General features: G+C 36.1%; 1 protein-coding gene across 25 annotated transcripts in view; it reads right to left on the minus strand.

Annotated features, from left to right (window-relative positions):
• The window catches only part of Robo2 (roundabout guidance receptor 2), a 1,494,745-nt gene that overhangs the window by 156,393 nt on the left and 1,316,569 nt on the right, over window positions 1–21,783 (minus strand). For all 25 annotated transcript variants that reach the window (XM_075955346.1, XM_075956172.1, XM_075954892.1 and 22 more), the window contains 2 exons: window positions 3,824–3,981; window positions 2,417–2,537 (listed from right to left, as the gene is read on the minus strand). In XM_075955346.1, the coding sequence (XP_075811461.1) occupies window positions 2,417–2,537; window positions 3,824–3,981 (279 nt within the window). The remainder of the gene's footprint in view (window positions 1–2,416; window positions 2,538–3,823; window positions 3,982–21,783) is intronic.

Here is a 21,783-nt window from a genome sequence, read left to right on the forward strand (position 1 = left end):
ACAGATCACCCATCTGGTACTTAGGATCAGTTTACTGTGCTCACACCTTAGTGGAAAGTGTCACAGGAAAATGGAATGTGCTAACTACATTTCCTAGATCAAGTCCAGTTGTTGAGGAAGAAAACAACCGAAAAAACAGATACTTTTTGTTTAGTAATGTAGATAATTACTGGATAAGGTAAGAACCTTTATTTTTTCTTTGCTCACCTTGCACTTTATTAGTGAAGGATATTTCTTGAAGAGCAAACATCACCAATTACTTTTCCTGTAGAACCTCTTGAGTAAAGCTGGCATTTCATTGCCAGAGACCATTGTAGTCAAAGACCCCAAGGTGAACTTGGAGCTACTTGAAGACAGAACTGAGCAGGTGGACTGAGAAATGTAAACCACGTTTACAAACATAATTCCAAAATTATAATATTTAGCAGTGCTGAACTAAAAGGCAGTTTGTTTTTTAATGTTTTCAAGGTAAGGGATTCAAGTGTAATAAATGAGGGGGGTTCCACTGTTGACCTTATTTCTCTAAAATTAGGAGTCAGAGAGCAGCAAAACTCTCACACAGAAATCACAGCTTTGATTAGACTATCACTTCCCTATTCTATCTTTTCTTTCTTCCCATAATTATTTAAAAAGTATGTATATATACATATACCATACATGCGTATATATCTCATCTCATATCATATCATTTCCCCTTTGCCAGCTTCTTCCAGATCCTCCCCCTCCATCCCGGGACAGTTTCATTCTTTCTCTCTCTGTCTTTCTGGTCTCTGCCTCTCTCTTTTCCTTTTTCTTGATTTGGGGTATTGTTTTGTTACATATAAAATGGAATTTCAACTTTCCCTCAACTTATTGTATATGAAACCCCTCAGGTCAGTTTACACTATCAGATAACTGTTTCTTAGCTCCCGAAATCAATTCTTCCACAGGAACTGTCTCTGGATAAATTTAATCTCTTGGGTTGATAGCTATTTTTAAAATAATTTATAATTTGTACCACAAATTTTGACAGGCTTACAGGTCTCTTGCAGTTCCCATAAAGTCTTTAGGAAAAGTAGGGTAAATATTTCAAATACAAACACATTACTGGTAGATCTAATTGCTCTGGTAATGACATTGAACCCTTTCAATTTCCCTTTGAAGATAGTCTATACTGTCATAATGCAATGTTTTTCTACTCAAGAGCTTGTGGTAGCTACAAAAAAAAATAGCAATGAGTGTTTCTTTAAATAGAAGAGCTATACTTGTGGGCTTTCAATGCTGATATTCAGTTACCACTAATTTCACATCTTTCCAGAGAGAATTGTATTTTTATTTATTACTATGTAGAGAGAGTTTGAGACTCTTAAAGCTGACTGCAATATGATTTAGAGGAAAACTTAGAGTTTTCTGGACTAGGTGGACAGAAGTAGTCTACAGGCCTACATTGAACAGAATTATAGGATTATATTTATTTGTTTCTTTAATAAATTATGGGATATTTCCTGCCTTTCTCATTTGGGACTAGATGTGGGGGAGTATCCACGGGGAGTATTATCAGAGGTTATTCAGCATGCAGAAAGTTTGAAAAGACCTTGATCTTTCATTCAAAGAGAACAACCAGAGAAGCATCACAGGATCTGTTTCCATAGCAATGCTCCCGATCACATGACTGGATATCAGGATGAGTAAAAAATGTTAATATGTATTTAAATCCACATACAAGCACACACGTGTCTGCTATTATATACATATATGTATGTTTATATGTATGCATCTAATACCTAATAAATATATTAAAACAGAATGAGTGAGGAACATTAATTCTCTGAGAAATAGTGTGATTTTTTTAACATTTTGAAAAACAGATATTTAAATAATCTTAAATACATGAATAAAGTAGGCAAACTGATGTTTCTTTTTAAAAGATAAAGTGACGTTTCTTTCTCAATTTGACATTAAAGTTTTCATCATAAAATACCTCAAACTCACAATACTAATCACTATTGATTACTCCAATTATTGAGTCATTGTTCATATATATCCTAAACTTTAGTGCTAACAAAACTACAGCTATTTATAATTTGTGAGTACTAATATTGTCAGTCTGACAGGATGTAGAATTAGTGATGAGACCAACTTTGAGCTTGTTCATGAGGGAGCTTCTTACTAGGTTAACTGAGATAGGAGGAGCTCCCCTAAATATGCACAGTATAGGGCTGTGTTCACGGAAAAACATTAACCTAGCAGCAGTGTTCATGTCTCCTTACTTCCTGACTGTAGATGCAAAATAAGCCTTCAGCTGCACCAAGCTACTGTGACCAGGACTTCTCTGCCACTGTGCCCCAGATGCTCCTTTACTCAGCTGCTTCCTTTCAAGTATTTGGTGACAGAAACAAGAAAAGGAACGAATACATAAATTAGAAGAGAGTTTTACCGAAGACAGTCAGCTCTGCAGGGTCGCTGTCTCTTTCTCCCACCATATTGGTGCCCACACAGGTATACATGCCTGCATCACTTTTCCTGGTATTTGAGATCATCAGTTTTCCACCACGGATCTAGATGAAATAAACAAATGGAAAGGAAAGAGAAAGGAAAGAGGCTCTAGTGAATAATTTTGATTTTTTAAGGTCTGCCAAACTTATTGCTGAAAAATAATTTTTATTTTTTATAGAATTTTGATTATAAGTAAAATGACTTGAATAAACCATTGAATTTAGAGATGGTTTGATATATAGCAAAAGCCAACGAGTCTCTTTTCAAAAGCACGTACTCAACACAAAACCATAAAGACCAAATTCTCATTGAAGAGGTAACGCTTCATAATAACAGCAAAAACAGCAAAAGCAGAAACATTTGAATATATATTGCAATATCTATTTAGTATCTAGATTTTTGTATAATGGTGCAATCTCAATGTATACATGACATAAATTCATATTATAAAATATATAATTAAATATTTCACGTAACACATGACTTTTTTAAAATAATGTTGTAGCATATTTTTTTATTTTGCACCGTGAGGATGTGTCTTTGGCAAGGCACCTTCTGATTGGCTTAATAAAGAGCTGAATGGCCAATGGCTAGGAAGGAAGGATAGGCAGGAATTGCTGGGAGAGAAAGAGGAAGAGGAGCCAAATCTAGGTACAATGCAATGCCAGCAAGATGTGGACCAAGTTGGCCCTCCAGAATGATAGAGAGGTAAAAAGGCCATATGACAGAACACAGATTATAGAAGCATGTTAATTTAAGTTATAAGGGCTAGCTGGGGACAAGCCTAAGCTAAAGGCCAACCTTTCATAATTAATAAGATGTCTTTGTGTTATTATTTTGAGTTGGAGGTCCCAAAAGAGAATTTAGCAATAAAATAACATATGTCTAGTCAAATGAAACATTTATTTTTAATAAAATACATTAATTCTCAGTCATTGTATTTCATCTAAATGATGAACTACTAAATAATATCTAATGTAAATTTTATTTCAGTGAAGTCCTCATTTCCTTTTATAATACTGAATCTAATATAAAACGAGAGGTAGCCTTTAAGCTTAATGGCTACATTTATATTTTAATATCAATGTATGAAGCATAAATGACTGCTAGAAACCTCTAGAGAGTGAAGATATTAATATTACACTACAAAATCACAATTACATATTCAAATTGGTGCAATTATTAGTATAACGTAGACATTTATGATTGTCTCACCGAGTCCCATCCAAAATTTAATATGTGGTATATGGAAAATTAGCATTTAGACCAATTTTGGTATTAATATGTTAACAGAGTTCATTCCGATGTGAAACTCAGTGTCTCTAGACTTTCTTGTAAATGGACTCACACTTATCCTCTCTTCCTTGTCATCAATTCGGACTTTATCTTTCTTCCAGTAGATGGTAGGTTCTGGGTGTCCTCGTGGGGGCTGGCACTCCAAGATTGCAGGCTCTCCAGCTGCCACTACCACATCTGTGGGGTTTTGCCGGAAGTCATCTCGCAATACTGAAGAAAAATTAAAACAGGTAAAAATATTCTTAATGATACTATTCCATTTTGTCTTGCCAACATTAACTTCAAGTCTTAGCCATGTGATAAATGCTGGGTATTTCTAGTGCACATAGCCATATCTACTAGAAAAATATGTCAAATCCAACCTAAGTGCTCACTGATGGGGAAAGAGCTACTGGGGGGAGGCATTCACATACATTGGTTCTAAAATCCAGTTTTAAAAATAATATATCAAACATCAATGAAATAAGATATTTTTGCTATAACTCTGAGCTGTAATAACCATGCAAGGTATGAAACATTTCACATAATGTAGATCTACTTTCTATTAAGAAAAGTGTATATGGGTATGTGTTCATGAGTGCATTACAATAAATGTCTAAGATAAATTAAACCCTGAAGCAAGCTGTACACAGGTCGCTTATGATCCTGTGTACACTTGGGTCTATGATGAGAGAGGAGTGAGGACATTGAGAAGCTCTCTTGCTTGTGACATGAATGTGGGTTCATGGCTTTCCACACTTCACTAAGTAAACACATTGTTGACTTTTGCAACGCCCTAGCACCCACATACGAGGGTTTTGTTTCAAAACCCTCTGCATCTCCACCTGCCAAGTGACATCTGGGAAGCATGACATGCAGAACAGAGATACCCTTTATGGCACTGTTGCAGCCTGAATCATCCCTCTTTTTATTAGTAAGGAGAACAGCAGGTTGGACCTCTGATACAACCTTCAAAAATCTGGCATGCGTCAGATGTCCAAATGTTCCACATCTATTAGTGTGATCCATTCTTCTGCTGTCAAGATGGGAAGTCTGCATGCCCTATCAGATGGAGAAGAATGGAGTGTGTTTGGCAAACAGTGGCCCTAAGTATTTTAGTAAAAAAATTCAAAATAGGAGTTGAGATTAGCTAACATGATGTTTACCTTCACTGTTCGTGTTTCCCAATCACATTCATTTTCCTTTTCTTTGACATTCCAGCACTCACAAGCTTTGTTTTCTCTTACTCAGTTAGTTTTGTTTAGTTTTGTGTTCTTTGAGGCAGCCTCACTATGTAGCCCAGGTTGGCCTCAAATCAACGATTCTATGATTCTCCTATATGTCAAGTATTGTGATTTCAGGCACATAGTACAATCTAGCAAACAAAGTTTATTTTAAAGTATGTAAAGCTAAAATTTATATCTATCACCTTTCTTTCTTTCTTTCTTTCTTTCTTTCTTTCTTTCTTTCTCTATCTTTCTATATGTCTATCTATTTATCTATCTATATCATGTAACTATCTGCATATACTCTTCCATTATCTATAGTACATGTACACACATGAGGTATGTCTGTTTCTATATGTATATGATGATGCATGTTCATATAGATGAATAAATGTGTGTATATAATATATATCTTCTATGTGTATATAACACATATATCTTCTATATGTGTATAACATATATATCTTCTAAAACTGAATATATGTGTGCATGTGTATATATATATATACATATATACATACATACATACTAGATAACCTACCTCATATAGTCTGTAAGAGAGAACAACTCTTGGCATTAAGGATTATATTAAGACAGCTGCCCTCCCTATCCTATTTTATGAGATCCATCTAGCCTTTTCTTTGTTGTTTGAAGTCTCTAGGTTAGTTTTTATTCTCCAAATTAAAAGAGAAAATCATTTCTGAAAATAGCCCCAGAGAGACAAGTGGATAACTTTTCAGGTTTTTTTTCCCCTCTCTTTCTTCTCGTAACACATCTTTTAAGACAGTTTTTCATCTTAATGAAATCGTTGCCTGTAAGAGAAAAGTTTGTTTTCATTGCAGGAAGAGAAGCAAAGGTTCCAAATTGTTTACTATCAGCTTAGAAGCAGATTCATTTAATGCTTTTCTCCTAAGGACAGGCGTTACACATTAGCACTAAGAAGCGCACAGGTTTTCTTTTTTTTCCCTCTTATCTAACAGGCAAAGGACATGTGACATTTATGCATAAGGACTGGCTTCTGAATGAAGAGAGGGAGGTGTACATTTTGACATTCATACAGAATATGAGAGGGTTAACACTGGGGTTCCCTCTTGTAGGTGTATGCTTCAGGGAGAGCTAGCTGGTGACTCATTTATATTCCAAATAGAGAACAGCTGCCTATTTATGCAATGCTAAGAAGTGCAAAAATATGGTAACAGGGTGATGAAGCCCCTATGTTATCCGGTCCTGGCAACAAATGGTGTTTTGGCAGACCCTCAATCTGTTCCAAAATGGCACATCTGGCCATTTGAAGGCCCTTCACCAGATCTTGCCTCCTAACGACATGGCAAAGAGTCTTAGCTCAAATGGTACTAAAGATCACTGCATAGCAGTCACAGAACCAGTCTTGCATGCGTTTGTAACAATTTAAATTTTGTAAAAGAGCTCTTTGACCTGGTGAACAAAATGAGGAAAAATATCATAACGAAGTATAAGGACTGCTTTTCTGAACATGTGTTTATGCATTCAAAAAAAAAAAAAAAGGAAAATGACTCCAATTTGCACATGAAGCCAAGAAATCTAACATCATCTGTAATTTTAGGCTTTCAGACTGTTCGCTCAGAGAGTAGGGTGAGATAATGGTATAATTGCTACTGTACCCTCTTCAACTTGTAATATGCTCTTTGGGGTTTGCATGAAATGCAGCTAACTCGCATGTTCCCAGTCACACCAGTTCATTTGCTTCGAGTTGTGGGGTAAAACTTGTCTCACTCATGCTAAACTTAAAGCAACTGCACATTACTTCTGACAGGACAGTTTAGCAGACTGAAATTTTCATTTTTTCCTCTCTTTTGCTGCCTATGTAGGTGTGTGTTGTAGAGCCTATGCCACCAAAATGAAGCATTCTATAGTGGAAGAAGTTTCCTTACTTTTCGGGGAAAAAAAAATAAAACTCCCAAGGTAAATGAAATAAAGTAACTACATTTTTAAGAACAAATAATTTTGTTATTTTGAGACTAGAATTACATCATTTTCCACTACCTTTTTCATCTTGCAAACTCTCTCATATGCCCCTTTTGATCTTTTTCAAACGCATCACCTCTTTTTAGTTAAGTGTTGTTACACACACACACACAAGTACAACCTGCTCAGTCGGTATTATATTTTTCTTATATGTGTTTTTTTTTTTCAGGGCTGACCATTTGCTGTTAAAAAAACACGTGGATGTAGGAAAATCCCTCAATTCTACATGAAGAAGTAAGGTAACTAAGGAATGATGAAAGCAGGAAAAAGAGAAAAATACTCTAACTCAGAAATTTTTAAGAAATGCTTGAAAATTGTAAGAATCACAAGGCTCTCCATGATTTTATAAGAGCTGGGGAAGGAAGATGTTCTAGGATGCTGATCTACCTCATATAAGGAGCTCCAGAAATGCAGCTTGCTGGAGTGGTGACTCCTGCTGAAATGAGGTGTGTGTGTGTGTGTGTGTGTGTGTGTGTGTGTGTGTGTGTGACTTAGCTTTCTTTTTCTTTTTGTGTCCCCACACTCCTCAAGAAAACCCAAATCTCACTGGTCCACAAACCTAGACTTGGGCAGAACCTTCGCTCTCCACTGTTATCAATGTGCTCTTGAGGTGAACAGAAGTTAATTCACAGTTCCCAAGTACAAATCTCTCAAGAGTCCCTGTACCTCGGTTGTCCTCTTTTCGTCCATCCCACATTAACTGGTGGTCAGAATTGTTTGAAGCAGAAAGACAGCAGCTTCTGCCCAGTCATCACCAACAGAAGAGAGTCTCAGCCTCACAACATTTGAAGACTCAAATTACTATGAAAATATGTCCTAGTGTGTACACAACAGCAGGATACTTTTATAATATCCTATAAATACTCCATGTCAGTTTATTATTTTATAGCTTGCATATTTGTCTCCTCTGACTCGCCTCTCTCTCTCTCTCTCTCTCTCTCTCTCTCTCTCTCTCTCTCTCTCTCTCTCTCTGACTAACCACCTCTTATCTCTTTTGTCTTAGCTAATGACTTCTCTGGTTTTTATTTTTATAACCTAGTCTAGAATCATCATCCAGATAGTTCAGTCTTAGGTCATTAAAATAAATTAGCAATAAAAATAAGGTGAGTCTGAACAAGAAATGGACTTTTGAAAGATTCCATTTCTGAAACAGTACACCCAGGATCTCCAGTGAGGGCATTAGCAATGTAAAGTCTGAAAATGTTATTGATAGAAGTAGTCATGCAGACCAGTGAATAGAGAAAGCCATCCTAAACAAACTAAATTGCTCATGAGAACGGTAATCTAAAAAAGAATTATAATGATAAGCTTGAATAACAGCGGTCCCAAGCCAAAGGTTAGAAGAGAACACTGAACCTGTGCTTGCTGAATGCAGAACATCACCCAGTGTGTACAAGGGCCGTGAAACTTGCACCACAGCCACCGCTAATTTCTCTACAGAAACCTGGATTCAAGTTTAACTTTCCAATATGAAATCTCAGTGAACCACAGCACTTAGAAAGAGAGTGCTTTCTGTCTTGCATAGAATCACACCAGGAAATTATGGGCTGTTTTGCCATTTTTAATGCTAAGAATGAAACTCAAGACCTCACACGTGCTAACAATCACTCAGCTACAACTCCAGCTTCCAGGATATGCTTTACTGTAGAAACATCATATTTTATTAGCATATGTTCATTACATATAATAATGGATTTCATTTTGATATTTTCATGCCTGTACTTAATGTATTCACTCTGTCCATTACCCTGTTTCTTCCATTTCCCTCTCCTGCGAATCCCCTTCCATTCTCAACTAACTCCTCTTTTACTTTCAAGTCTTCGGGTGTTTGTTTGATTGGAAGTGTACTGTGTGTGTGTGGGGGGGGGGGTCATTGAGCACTCATATGTGCACATGTATATGCCAGCCATCACCTTCATTATTGTTATTTACAGGAAAACAAAATTTTGTTTACAAAAGGATTTTTTTACCACACTCATAGCTATATCATTACAGAAAACCTCTCTCCCTCCCTTCACCCACCGACTATATATATATATATATATATATATATATATATATATATATATATATATAAATCTTTAGGAAATTGTGTGGCTTCTGCGATCCAACTCTTCTACAACTGGATGCTGATGGAACCAATCTTGTGAAGATTTTTTGCAAGCAGTCACAAGTGGATAAGTGTTCAACAGTTGTGATTTGCTCAGAATTGTTTTATATTGCTATCAAATACATGAATATATGTGATTGATTCTTATTCATACTACCATAAAGTTAAAGTTGTCTCCTTAAGACAATTTCAGGTATTACTTAGAACCGTGTCTCTAATTATATCTCCAGGCTTGCAACAAATATACCTATCACTCTCCTATCCTAGGGATACAGAGGAACAACTAATACAGCATTATCAGTTAGCACTAGAGCATGAAGTTCTTCCTGTCAGAAGTACCTCTTGGCTACCTCTTCATTCTCTGACTTTTGCTTATTCATTTCTCCTGCATGCAACCGATCATTGGCTGTCAGTTCCCAACTCCTTCACAATAAAATCCTTTTTATACTTAAAAAATACAAACTGGAGAAGGTATTCTTCCAATGGTTCCTTTTGGAAGGGCCACTCAAGAATTAATCATGTATCACTCACTGGTTGATTGAATTATAAATCCAAAAATGTATATTGAAATGTTTCCATCATTTAGTGTAGATTGCAGTGTTTTCATTTTAATTTTAAAATGACTTTGCAAAGAAAAGTTTTTAGTTACTTGGATTTAATGGATAGTGCCTTTGTTTTGACTCCTCACTTTGTCTAATATAAAATGCAGACAGTTTGTGATATTAAGAAAACAGTAGATTGTGTGCAAGTACCAACAATGATGACATAGATTATCAGACAGAATAACAGATCTCAATCAAGTATAGAAGACATATGGAATGGCCACTAGTAAATACTCATAAATGAGGCACAGTATTTTCTTAATCACCACCACCATATCCCATCATGTGGTGAGTCAACACCTTCCAACATGTGTGAGTCACTAGGTTCTTCTTACATCTCTGAGGAGGAAAGCTTGTGTTTCTCCAAGGTCATTGCGGGTAGACATGCTTTGAGGGTAAGGAAGTTCCATGTGGGATGAAGCTTATGAAGGAGCGAGGAAGATGTTGCTGCTTGGTGGCCCTGAACTTCCTGGTTAAGTTTCCTTTCATATTAAAGTCAGTTTTTCTTTACAACACAAAACTTCCCACTATAATACAGTACAGTGATTCCTATTTTTCTTATACTTTACTAAAAAACAAACCTTCAAAGGATTTGTCATTCCAAGAAATATTTTATTATATTCAACATAGTCACATTTAAGATGACTAGAAAGGACAGGTCATCTACCAAGCACATACCGAATACAATCTTATATTTGGGGAACAAATTATAAGTGGCTTCTCAGGCACAGAAGGGCAAGGGGAAAGAAATTGCTCAGTAGGGAAACATCCTGTTACTGCTAGGCAAACTGACACCCTGGCAGCAGGCTGACAATCCCAGCCCTCCCCCACTCCAGAAATACGCCTTGTATAAGCAAATTCACTCAGCAAATGATGCAGATAAAGCAGCAGTATGAATTGGAGCATGTTGAATAAACAAGGATGCCCTGTGACTTGCTCATTTTCAAGTCATAGCACTTTGTGAAGCCTAGAATTCTACTGGGAATGGAATACACAAACACACAATTCACACAGGAGGAATGGCCAGCGCCAAGCTTCTAGCCAAGTCTTTATTCTTCGCTCCTTTTTTTAGCCTTGCTCTCTCCTCACCCACAGTATAATTTGAAGTCTTGCGAAGAGTGCCAAGTCTTCCTTAATGTTTTCCATTAATGTTTAAAACTTGCTGAAGGATTCTTAGAAATTGCATGGAAACATTGCGCGCTCTGTAATTTGTATCCGTAACCTCTGTAATGCATATGTTCTCCTTGGGGACCAAGTGTTGAGATCATTCATAAACTCTTGGATCACATGTGGCACTGCAAACTGGTGACATCTGACCACGGCAGACTCCAGGCCTGTCTCTGGCAATCATTTCCTTTGCTTTGCTGTGAAGGAGCCAGCACTTGGCATAACTTCAACACTTGGAAGTCCTGTTTTTGGAAAAGCCTAGCATCTGATATTTGACAAGGATCTGCATACCCTACCCATGAGCTTATGAGGAAGTTGTGGTTTGATGTTAATTAATGTTTAATCAGTTTTTCTTTTATTTTTCCATTAAAGATTCCATGTCTACAAAATTGTTCATGAGGTATGGATGTTCGCAGAATCACAGGAAGTTCTAAATAAAAACTTGACACATTAGAAATTATGCTAGATACATTATGTCAAGAGGAAGACAGCATATAGAAGCATTGGTATTAAACAAAATGTGTTTGGATGATGCATTACTTCAGAACAAAATTTACATCCCATTAAATATCTGTTCTCCTTGAATGACTGTCTGAGCACTTCTCCACAGAGGATTGAGGGCAGCGAAAATACCAATAGCTTTGAACATTAGAAAATAAGAGTACTTTTAGTTGAAAATCTATAGCCACAAAGACAAACTGAGTATCAGATATAACAGCTCGAGAGTCCAGCTTTTTTGGCACTTCTCATAGTTCCTATTACTTTTATAAAATGTGGATTTGGGAAGAAATAAATAAATGAGGAAGTAAACAAACTAGTTTTTAAAATAGAATTTACATTGACAGAAAGATTGCAAGTGGCCATCTGTCTGATATGAGTTTTTCAACCTGTTTTCTATTCCATGAGCCTCAAGTCTCCTGCCAAAGCAGACAAGGTACAGGTGCCAGAGTGGCTGCTTGCAGGCTGTTGGTAGTCTATATTCTATGCCCACTACTTAGGTGTTTTTCTCCACCACTCCCCATTTATCCTTTGACCAAAGAAAATAAATAAAATATATGAGGGACACAATTATACTTTATGTATATTTATAAAAATTAATACATTAGAGTTATTTAAATATGACTCTATGTTTATGGACAGAAATAATATGTTTAAATTCAAAGTTCGGGATTCTTTTGTCTCCTCTCGTCGCATCTGTCCGTTTGAATGAGGGAATGCAGAGCAGGGTCAAGTAAATATTAATGTGCTGTTTTATGCAGGATCCCAATATGTTATGCCTCTCCTCCCACCTTGTTGGTCCTAACTGAAAGCATTAGCTTTTACAGCATTCCAATGCTACTCAGTTCACAGAGGTGCACAGCTTCCACAGTATCTCCCTGTCATGTTAACCTATCCTGGCAGCATCACGGAATTATTGTTCTATTATATTCTCTCCCATGGTGCATTCTGATGTGCATGATCTCCATGAATTACAATGCCAAGTAACTGCCAGGTGTCATGAGTTATAAACTCAATAGTCTAAGGATTATTACACATTAGGGCACCCTATAGTCCAAGGTGTCCTGGAATTTATGTGTTATTTATTACCAATTGGCAGGGTCTCAAAGTAATCTCACCTCTGCTGATGAAATGAGGGTTGAGAAGAGAAGGTCAAGGCTAACCTTCCTTGTTAAGAACCCATGTTACTTTAAACTACTCTTGCTTTATCTTCTCACCTACACGTAAGACTAACAGATTTTGAATGAGAGAGACATATAGCATAATGCTTCTTGGAGTTTGAATTGATATTGATAATATCTATTGTTTCATGAGTTTAACATTTTATAATCACTGTCTCAATGTCTGCTAATGAGAAGACATGTAAGGAACATCATTATCCTTTTACTTAAAAGTGAAAATTTGGAGAGTAGACTGGTTACTTTTGTCTGTTGTACAAAACCAGGGAACGCACCAAACTGCATCTGATGAGGCTTGAATTTCTATTACTTTGAGAATCAAGTGCCGCATGTTGGCAGAGTCTTGAATATGACCCATCCAATACTGAGATTTGCATATGTCCACATCGCAAAATAGCATTCCTCTACGCTCTCATGAATGTTGCTGAAGCAGATGCAGTCTGACATCTGAGATTCTTCAGGAAATGTACAATTTGATGACTACATGACAAGGGGCTGGACGTGTTTCCTAACTCAGAAAGTACCATGTTTATTTTTAAATTGGCTGATGAGAAAGAAAAAGCTCTTACACAGCCCAACTCTATACCAAAGACTTACAGATTCTCTCCCCCGCTCCCCCACAAAATGATTTCTGAATGCCACAGCTAACATGGAGCGGTCTCACTCCTCGTCTACTGTAAATCCCCCAAAGCAGCACCGTGTTTTGACAGCTAAACAGGAGAGGGGAAGCAATGAGCACAGCTCAGCACTTTCTCTGAATGCAAATGCTAGAAGACCACGCTTTCAAATCTAGAGAAAACTGATCTTGCGTCGCCAGAGTGACTGAAACACAATGTACTTGACAACTTTTGTTTACCTATGAAAAGCACAATTTCTTACTGTTTTCACGTTAAGTTCACCCTCCCTGCAAGTCTCTCCCTTTATTCTGTGAAAACAAACTGATACTAGACACAAATACAGTCTTCTCAAAGCATAATGCATATTGAGTGCCCCTATGAGCGTGGCATGTGTTTTTACAAAAATTATTTTTTTTAAATTTTTTAAATTTATTTTTAAATTTGTTTTTATTGAAAAAAAATTCCGCCTCCTCCCAGCCTCCCATTTTCCTCCCCCTCCTCCTCCTCCTCTCCCCTCCCTCCACTCCTTTCCCCCTCCCTCTCCAGTCTGAAGAGCAGTCAGGGTTCCCGGCCCTGTGGAAAGTCCAAGGTCCTCCCCACTCCATCCAGGTCTAGGAAGGTGAGCATTCAAACTGGCTAGGCTCCCACAAAGCAAATGGGTGTTTTAATTTAAAAACTGCATTTTTTTTAATGGATATGTTATGTATTGGTGAGATACAGGACAGCACATTGGGAGCCATCAAGAGTTCAGGGCCAACTCTTTGCCCAGGGGACCACAAATGGAAATCTATTTGCGTCCCTCAGCTATCAGGGATGTGCTGCTTCTCAGCTACCATATTTTCAAATTCACCTATTTTAAACTCGGTGAAGCCCACTTCTTTGTGATGTGGTATTCTCTGGAGGTTTTAAGTAGGGCTCAATCACATTTTCCTCATTTCTAATGTTGATGTGGGTAGATGTGATGATCTAGGCCCTGTAATATCATTTATCCTTGAAAATGGAAGGATGTCCTTAGTCATTAACAGTTGAACATTAGGACAGAGATATCAAAGATGAAGTGGTAGACATGTCTAAAGCACAGTTACTCTACATCTATTGGTGGATACGGTTCAAGTTGAATTTCTCCAAATACTGTGCAATTACAAACAGAAGATGATAATTAGTACAAGTCACTATTATGAGAGCTTTCATTGATATATGAAATATAATTTAGGCCAAAGACATTCAAGTGGGTATTTACACTGCAAGGTACTAAAGGAACAGAATTTCAGTATTTCCTTTTAATAAAAGTGTATCTTTGCCTCAAGACGTTACAAGCAGACTAATTTCTCAAAAGTGATTTTTGTACAATATTTAATTTAATTTTGGTTAATTGATACCAAATATATTATATATTCATTATATTATTTTCAAGCAGTTCTAGGTGTAGTTATTTATATTAAGTAAAAGAGATATTTTATCATTTAATCATTCAATTTTATTATTCCTCAACTATAGACTGCACATTCTATTGGTCCTGAGTACTTTATAGCATATTTGGGGGTATGAAATATTTTAAGAAGATATTTTTTTTACCATGTTTAAGATGTCTAGAAAATTTTCTATAAAGAACTCAGACAGCACAACCAAAAAAAAAGTTTGAATTATCTGAGAACAAATACAAAGAAGGAAAATGCTGTTAGACACGACTCTGAAGAAGAGGGAGTCTCAGTGTGTGGTGGGGAATTGTGTTAATAAAGGGCAAAAAGAAAATAAACATACTGGAATGTGCTTGCAAGTCCACAAACGTTAAGAAGACACAGAAGAATCCAGTAATAACACATTCCACCAGAGAAACACAATCTTAGGGAACAAAGAATGAGAGCAACAGATTTATCCACATCTGCTTTGCCTTTTCTTCTTTCTTTTAAACATTGTGAGTGCATTTATTAATTATAAATATGTGTTGCTAATGCTGTATAATACAACTAAAGGGAAAAATGTCTGTTGACTAAGGGTGTTTTCAAAACCGTTTACCCCAGCTGGATTTCAGCTATAGACTGTGACAAGGGTCTGAAAATTCAACGTCTGACAGGAGTCACTTGGGAGGACAAAAACGTAACTTTACAGAACAGTTCGTCCCCTCAATACATAAATCAATACAACATATTTTGAATGGTGAATGACCTTCCCATAAACCTGATCAAGATACACCTTATTTTAAATATTTGATAAGTATAAGACAGAATGCAAACTCATAGGATTTCCTGTTAACTTCTTTTCATTTAACATCAGTAAAAGGCCACCATGGGTGGACAAAAGAAGAACACAGGGTACTGGGATGGCCCTGATTACCAAGTGTTTCCTAATATCACAAAGGAGAATTTAGTCAACAACCCACAGAGAAGGAGCTGACTCTGCTAAACTTAAGAAAGACTTGAGAACATCACATATGTTTACTATCAACAGATACTTTAAAACCAGTGTTTATTTATAGAAATAATTTTATTCTTTCCCATTTAACATATATTATATATATGGAATCTATGAACGCACTTAAAATATGCAAATGAAAATTGAAGTTACTTCTCTTTAAAATATATAAAAAAGATTAACACCACAGAAAACTTTATTAGTGAAGTTTTCTTTAGAAGATGTATAAATCTCTGTGAGTTCGAGACCAGCCTGGTCTACAGAGCTAGTTCCATGACAGGCTCCAAAAACCACAGAGAAACCCTGTCTCGAAAAACCAAAAAAAAAAAAAAAAAAAGAATATGTCTAAAAACCTTTGCCAAACCTTATGTAAAAGTTACTTTATTCCCTTTGATATTCCTATAGTTTATATAGTTTCAAATATAAAGCAAACATTTGATTTTTACATAAATGAATAAGTAGAGCACTAGCAAGATGTTGCCTTCCTGCAATCCCAGCACTCAGGAGCAGGAGGCAGGATGACCAGGAATTTAAGACCATTCTTGGCCTATATAGGAAGTTCTAGGCAGCCTAGTCCACATGAGGCCATTTCTCAAAAACAAACATAGATTTAAAAAGGCCTAAAATTATGTGTATGTGTACAGATAAAGTTTGGTGATATTATTGAGTATCTTTGTATTGTTATTTTAAAAGATGATAGTTGATGTCAGACCTATAAAATGCCTATAGTTCACCTTAAACAGTAAACTGAGCATTGAGTGAGTCATTTCTTTAGCAATAAATTGAATTTTGACTTCTAATCTTTGGGCTCGTGATGAAGTCATCTTATGAAAGCATTAGTTAAAGCTTGTTAAAACATATACAAAAAGTAGACAGGTTCACTATTAGTATAGTATTATGTAAGAAATACACAGTGCCTTATTATAATTTGTTTCCAACTGAAATAAAAAACTAAAAAGGTTTCTATTTCCCATTGTGCTCAAAGTTAAGAAACTTTAAGTTGTAACAGAATCTTAATTTTGTAATCTTAATTTTGTAACGATGTATTTATTTAGTTATTTATTTTGCTGCAGAGTTTGTATTTTTTCCTCTTCTTTTTTTCTGGTGAGGGGTGTCAGAATTTATCTAGGCTTTCCTAGAACATACTCTATAGATAAGGCTGGCCTCAAACTCATAAAGATCTGCCTGTCTCTGCCTCTGGAGTTCTGGGATTAAAGGTGTGTGCCATGAAAGGAATCAAAGCAGACAGTAGTTATTAGAAATATAAAGTCATTTGACATAACACTAAAATACTAAAACACATTCATGAAGTGTTTCTCTTTCAATACCACTAATGTTAAAGTTGAATTAGATTACCATACAGTACAAGAGAGTTGCATCAGTGATTACAATAGATCTCCTTTACTACAAAGTACAATTCTTTGTGAGATTCAGGAGGCTGTTGGCAATTGAAATTATCTAATTTGCCAACAGCCTCCTGAATCTCACAAATTTTGAGTCATTGTAATTCTTTGGCCAAAAGAATTATTATGCCAAAACTTTCTGTCATATATTTTGTCTTTCCACCACACAATCATCCATTCTGAAATCATTACCATTAAATAATTGGATAAAATAAATATTTTTTTACACTATGCATCCTTACTCTGTCTTCTAGAACGTTTTCTATATTTTACTCCCTCTAGCCATTACTTAGCTGTATACAGCACCTGAAACCTTTCTAGTCTCAAGATAGTCAGTTCACTCAAAATGAGTATCCGAGCTATACATTTTCTTCTCACTTAATGACTTCTAGCTCTGCCTTCATGCTGTGCCCCAAGAAAGTCATGCTTTAGCACCAAGCTCTACTGGGACTTTAGCCCTACATTTACATTCCTACTTCATATCTTCAATATCGTGGATTTAATACGACCAATGTTAAGGTCTTCTTTTTGTCACAAAGTTGTCCTTGTCTTTATTCTTTCATGATAGTACCTGGTACCGTCATATAAAAATTGTTCAAGGAGTCATTCTTCTTCCATTCCTTATGTACGTATGCACACATGCACACATACACACACGTATATCAGATAGTGCATTAGTGAGGACTTCTAATGGTGGTATACCTCCTGATTCCACTTTTTGCATTCATTCTTTTCATATTATTTGACACACCGTCTCATTGGTTGTATGGCAGTTGATTGAAAACTCTTCTCTTGGATATGGGTCATCCTATATTCCCTTCTTCATACAACAGGTTTTATTTAACAAACCTAGTTAGACTTCTTTGTAAAACTTTGCACAACATTTTTCAGTGCATTTTAAAGAAAATGAAAATCTGTGCTGCCCTGAAGTTCATTTTAAGATATACCCTCTCATTTATAGCAACTATCCCTCCTGCTTCATTCTCTTTCCAACACATAGAGATCTCTCTACTAGAAAGACAAGTGACTTTGTTTTCTTTCTAACTGCTTCATCCCACATAGCAAACAGTCTGCCGCGCCTCCAATAATTACTCCCCATGTTTTTTCAGTAAAATTTCAAGTTTCAAGTTACTTGTGCATGTATTACCTTTTCTATTCTCCACAATCTGAAGACGAGGCAGGAACAATGTGTCACAGTCCTGCTTTTTCCTTCTGATGCATATAACTTGTTTTATTTAAGGCAGTTAGCTCATTACCTAACTGGCTTAAATAAAATATAAGCTCCAGAAATAGAAAAAGAAATTTCAATTTTTCACTGTTACATTTCCCAACTTGAGATAACCGTCCTTGGCATCTAACAGGCACAATGTACCATTTTTATTGAATAAAAAGAGGAATAACAAATTGTACTTTTTCTTATTAAATGTGATAAAGTTACTTATTATTCATCCATAGCAGAAAGTTCCCCTGTAGTTCCAAGTTGTACTCACTCAATGTATGAGAACTGTTTGTTTTATCAATGAAAATAGTGCTCATAAAAAGGAATAATTATGTAACAGTCTTCCATGGAATGCCAGTAGTTTCTTATTTTTAACTTAATACCTAATTCACAAATTTTATACAATTCCTACAGTGCTGGAAATTTAGGATATCTTTTCCTTATCACACCAAAAGAAAAAAAATTTAAAGACCATGTACTGAACCTCCACTTTAAAATATTTTCTACTAGTTTCTACTGAACCTCCATTTTAATATGTTTTTCTACTAGTTTTCTAGTAGATGAATTAGACAAATGCATATTACAAGACCAAATTTTCCCAACTAAAATGTGAAGGGAATATAATAATGATCCTGTAAGGGAGAAAACTTTATGAATGAAAAGACATAAATTTCAAGATTCTTAATTTTATTCTGTTAATATGAATGAACAGGAGGCAAGAGTAAAAATAGATCATTTTTATTCTGGAAAACACTTTAAAAATATTGTGATGGAAAATTAGATAAAATGAATATGTTTTATGAATCTGTAACCTAATAATCAAAGTGTATTGAAGATAATCTAACTTGGTGACTAAGGTCTTCATTATAATCAGTATTGCACCATACTGTGAGATGGTGATTTCAAACATTAGGCTAAGTCTACTTTTAATTCAAAATTCATGATGAACATTTTTACGTGAATAAATTTCTAATATGAACTTGATTTGATATAGTGCATTTCTTCATAAGAAAGAACAAAAACCAAAGCAGACTGATGATAATGATACTGCTTAATCTGTCTAAAACTTATGTTTTCACAAACTCAAAGAATTCTTGTAAGTTCCAGGAATTCGACTTGGATTCATTTTGAACAGATCAGTTGTACTCCAGATAAGCACTGTCAATCAACAGCCAAAGCCCCACCACCTTTCCCTGGTCTTGACATGCCCCACCAATTACCAGGACCTAAAGAATTCTTTTCCTAAACTTAACCTTGTCCTCTGTTATGCCAACATCTTGCCACGTACAAAAGCTGCCAGGTGGTTCCACATAGCCTGGACAACAGAGTGAAAACAGTCTGATACTCCAAAACATGCCATTGAGGCCAGCATCCCAGCTTTTTCAGGTCCCCCAAAGATGGTAGATGCCCAAGATCAGCAAGAATCAGTTTTGGGAACTTGGCAACCCATCTCTGTCCCACCTGCTATCCGCTTTAATTTCCCCAATGTTTTAAAATAAGAAAAAGATGGAGATTTTAAGATTCAGGCATTACACTGGCACCTGGCACCTAACTATGGTGCCTGTGGCTGCCATGTCACTAATTAGTCTGTACTCAATGCAAAGGTCCCTTTAAGAGTTCTGCCTACTCCTATCCCATTTCCGATGTTCATCTCAAGAGGCAAACAGTTCTCTATCTATCTATCTATCTATCTATCTATCTATCTATCTATCTATCTATCATCTATTTATCTATCTCTTTTCTCTTTCCTCCCCTATCCCCTTTACCTTAATAAAACTCACTCATACTTTACCTGCATGGCATATTTGTCTCTTGCCTGTTGTGAGGCCCCTGGCTCACTACCACCCAGGTCTCTTGCATGCAGAATTGCATAGGCACCTGCTGTGGTTTGGACTCATCCAACACCATGGAATCTCTCCTGCAGAAATTATTAAAGTTTTGCTTTCTTTACTAGCAATGAGCGCTGCTGTGATATTCATGTATGATTATTTAGCCTAAACAACTGAGGTTTTCTCATTTTTCCCTACTTAAACTAAATTCTACTTTTGGTGACTGCAAACTTTCTAATCATTTTTCTCTCTCTTTTCACTTACAATTATTAAAAATGTGGAAAATGTGTATAACCTTACTGCTACTGGCTCATATACAAAGCAAATTTTTATTGTTTTTGCAATTATAAATAAGAAAAAAAGATTGCCTCTTCATCTATTCCTATCTCTTTGTAACTTATTATTTTGGAATTTCATACATGTATACAATATATTTACGTCAAATCCAACATTGACTTCCACTTCATCTCTTCTAGTATACCTCTCCTCACACATATCTTCCTACCAAATTAATTTCATTTTGATATGGGATGTCTTTCTGTATATGTGTTGCTTTTATTGGCTGTTGAATAAAGCTGTTTCAGCCAAAGGCTCAGCAGAGTAAAGCCAGGCAGGAAATCTGAATAGAGATACATAGATATGAGAGTAGATGCAGTCAGGAAGAAACCTTGTAGCTGCTGAATGAGACAGAAACTGGAACCTTACCAGTAGGCCACAGCATCATGGTGATACATAGATTAATAAAAATGTGTTAATTTAAGATGTAAAAGATATCTAGAAATATGCCTAAGCTATTGACCAAATAGTGTTGTAATTCATATAGTTTCTTTGTGATTATTTGGGTCTGGGTAGCTGGAAAATGAATGAGCATTCTCTATTTACAAATAGCACCAATGTGTGGCAAGAATTTCCATAATAGTTGGAGAAAGTTTTTTTTTTCATTTTTTAAGTTGATTTTATTGAACTATACATTTTTTTTCTGCTCCACTCCTTTCCTCTCTTCTCCCCTTCAATGTACTCCCATAGTCCCCATGCTCCCAATTTACTCAGGAGATCTTGTCTTTTTTTACTTTCCATGTAGATTAGAGAAAGTTTTTGTTGTTGTTGTTGTTTTGCTTTTTAAAGATTCTAGACAAAAAAAACAATATGGGTTCTTGGTAGCAGCATTGTCTCAGGTGGACTCTGTTTGTTTGCAACAAGCAGAGGTACGGCTTATTTAAGAGAAGGATTTCTTACTCAGCATTAGCAGCAAAAACTGTGTGACTCTTGGTTTATGCTGGTCCAGTTATCGCACATTTAAATAAGGTCTTTGAGCACTGTGTCACAAATTACTTCAGGGCTAAATAGACCCACTGCATCCCTGGAGTTCAGGTGCTAAGCATGACTCTCAGAGGCTGTGAAAATGCCTCCATCATGTTGGACAGTGTGAGTTCAATAGACAGGGCCATGGTTTTGGTCCTAGCCATGCCCTCTTAGCATTTAAAAAATAAAAAGCTGTTGCTGGTCAGAATATGATTACAGATATGCAATAAAGAGACAAAAACAAACCTCAAACCTCTAAGCAGGTCACAAATGTTTAAGAAATGTATATAGGCTTGGGATAGAGAGGAAAAAGAGTATAGACAAGAATACAGACAATCATAGATTAAAGGAGTAAAGATAATGACAGAACATAGCTAGAACTAGGTGGGGAAAACTAAATAGAGTGCTGGTAGGAAGAAGGCAGAGTCAGAGAGAAACTGGAGCAACCACCAAAAATAGATATGCT

Source organism: Microtus pennsylvanicus, chromosome 1 (genome assembly GCF_037038515.1).
Source record: "Microtus pennsylvanicus isolate mMicPen1 chromosome 1, mMicPen1.hap1, whole genome shotgun sequence".
NCBI lineage: Eukaryota > Metazoa > Chordata > Mammalia > Rodentia > Cricetidae > Microtus > Microtus pennsylvanicus.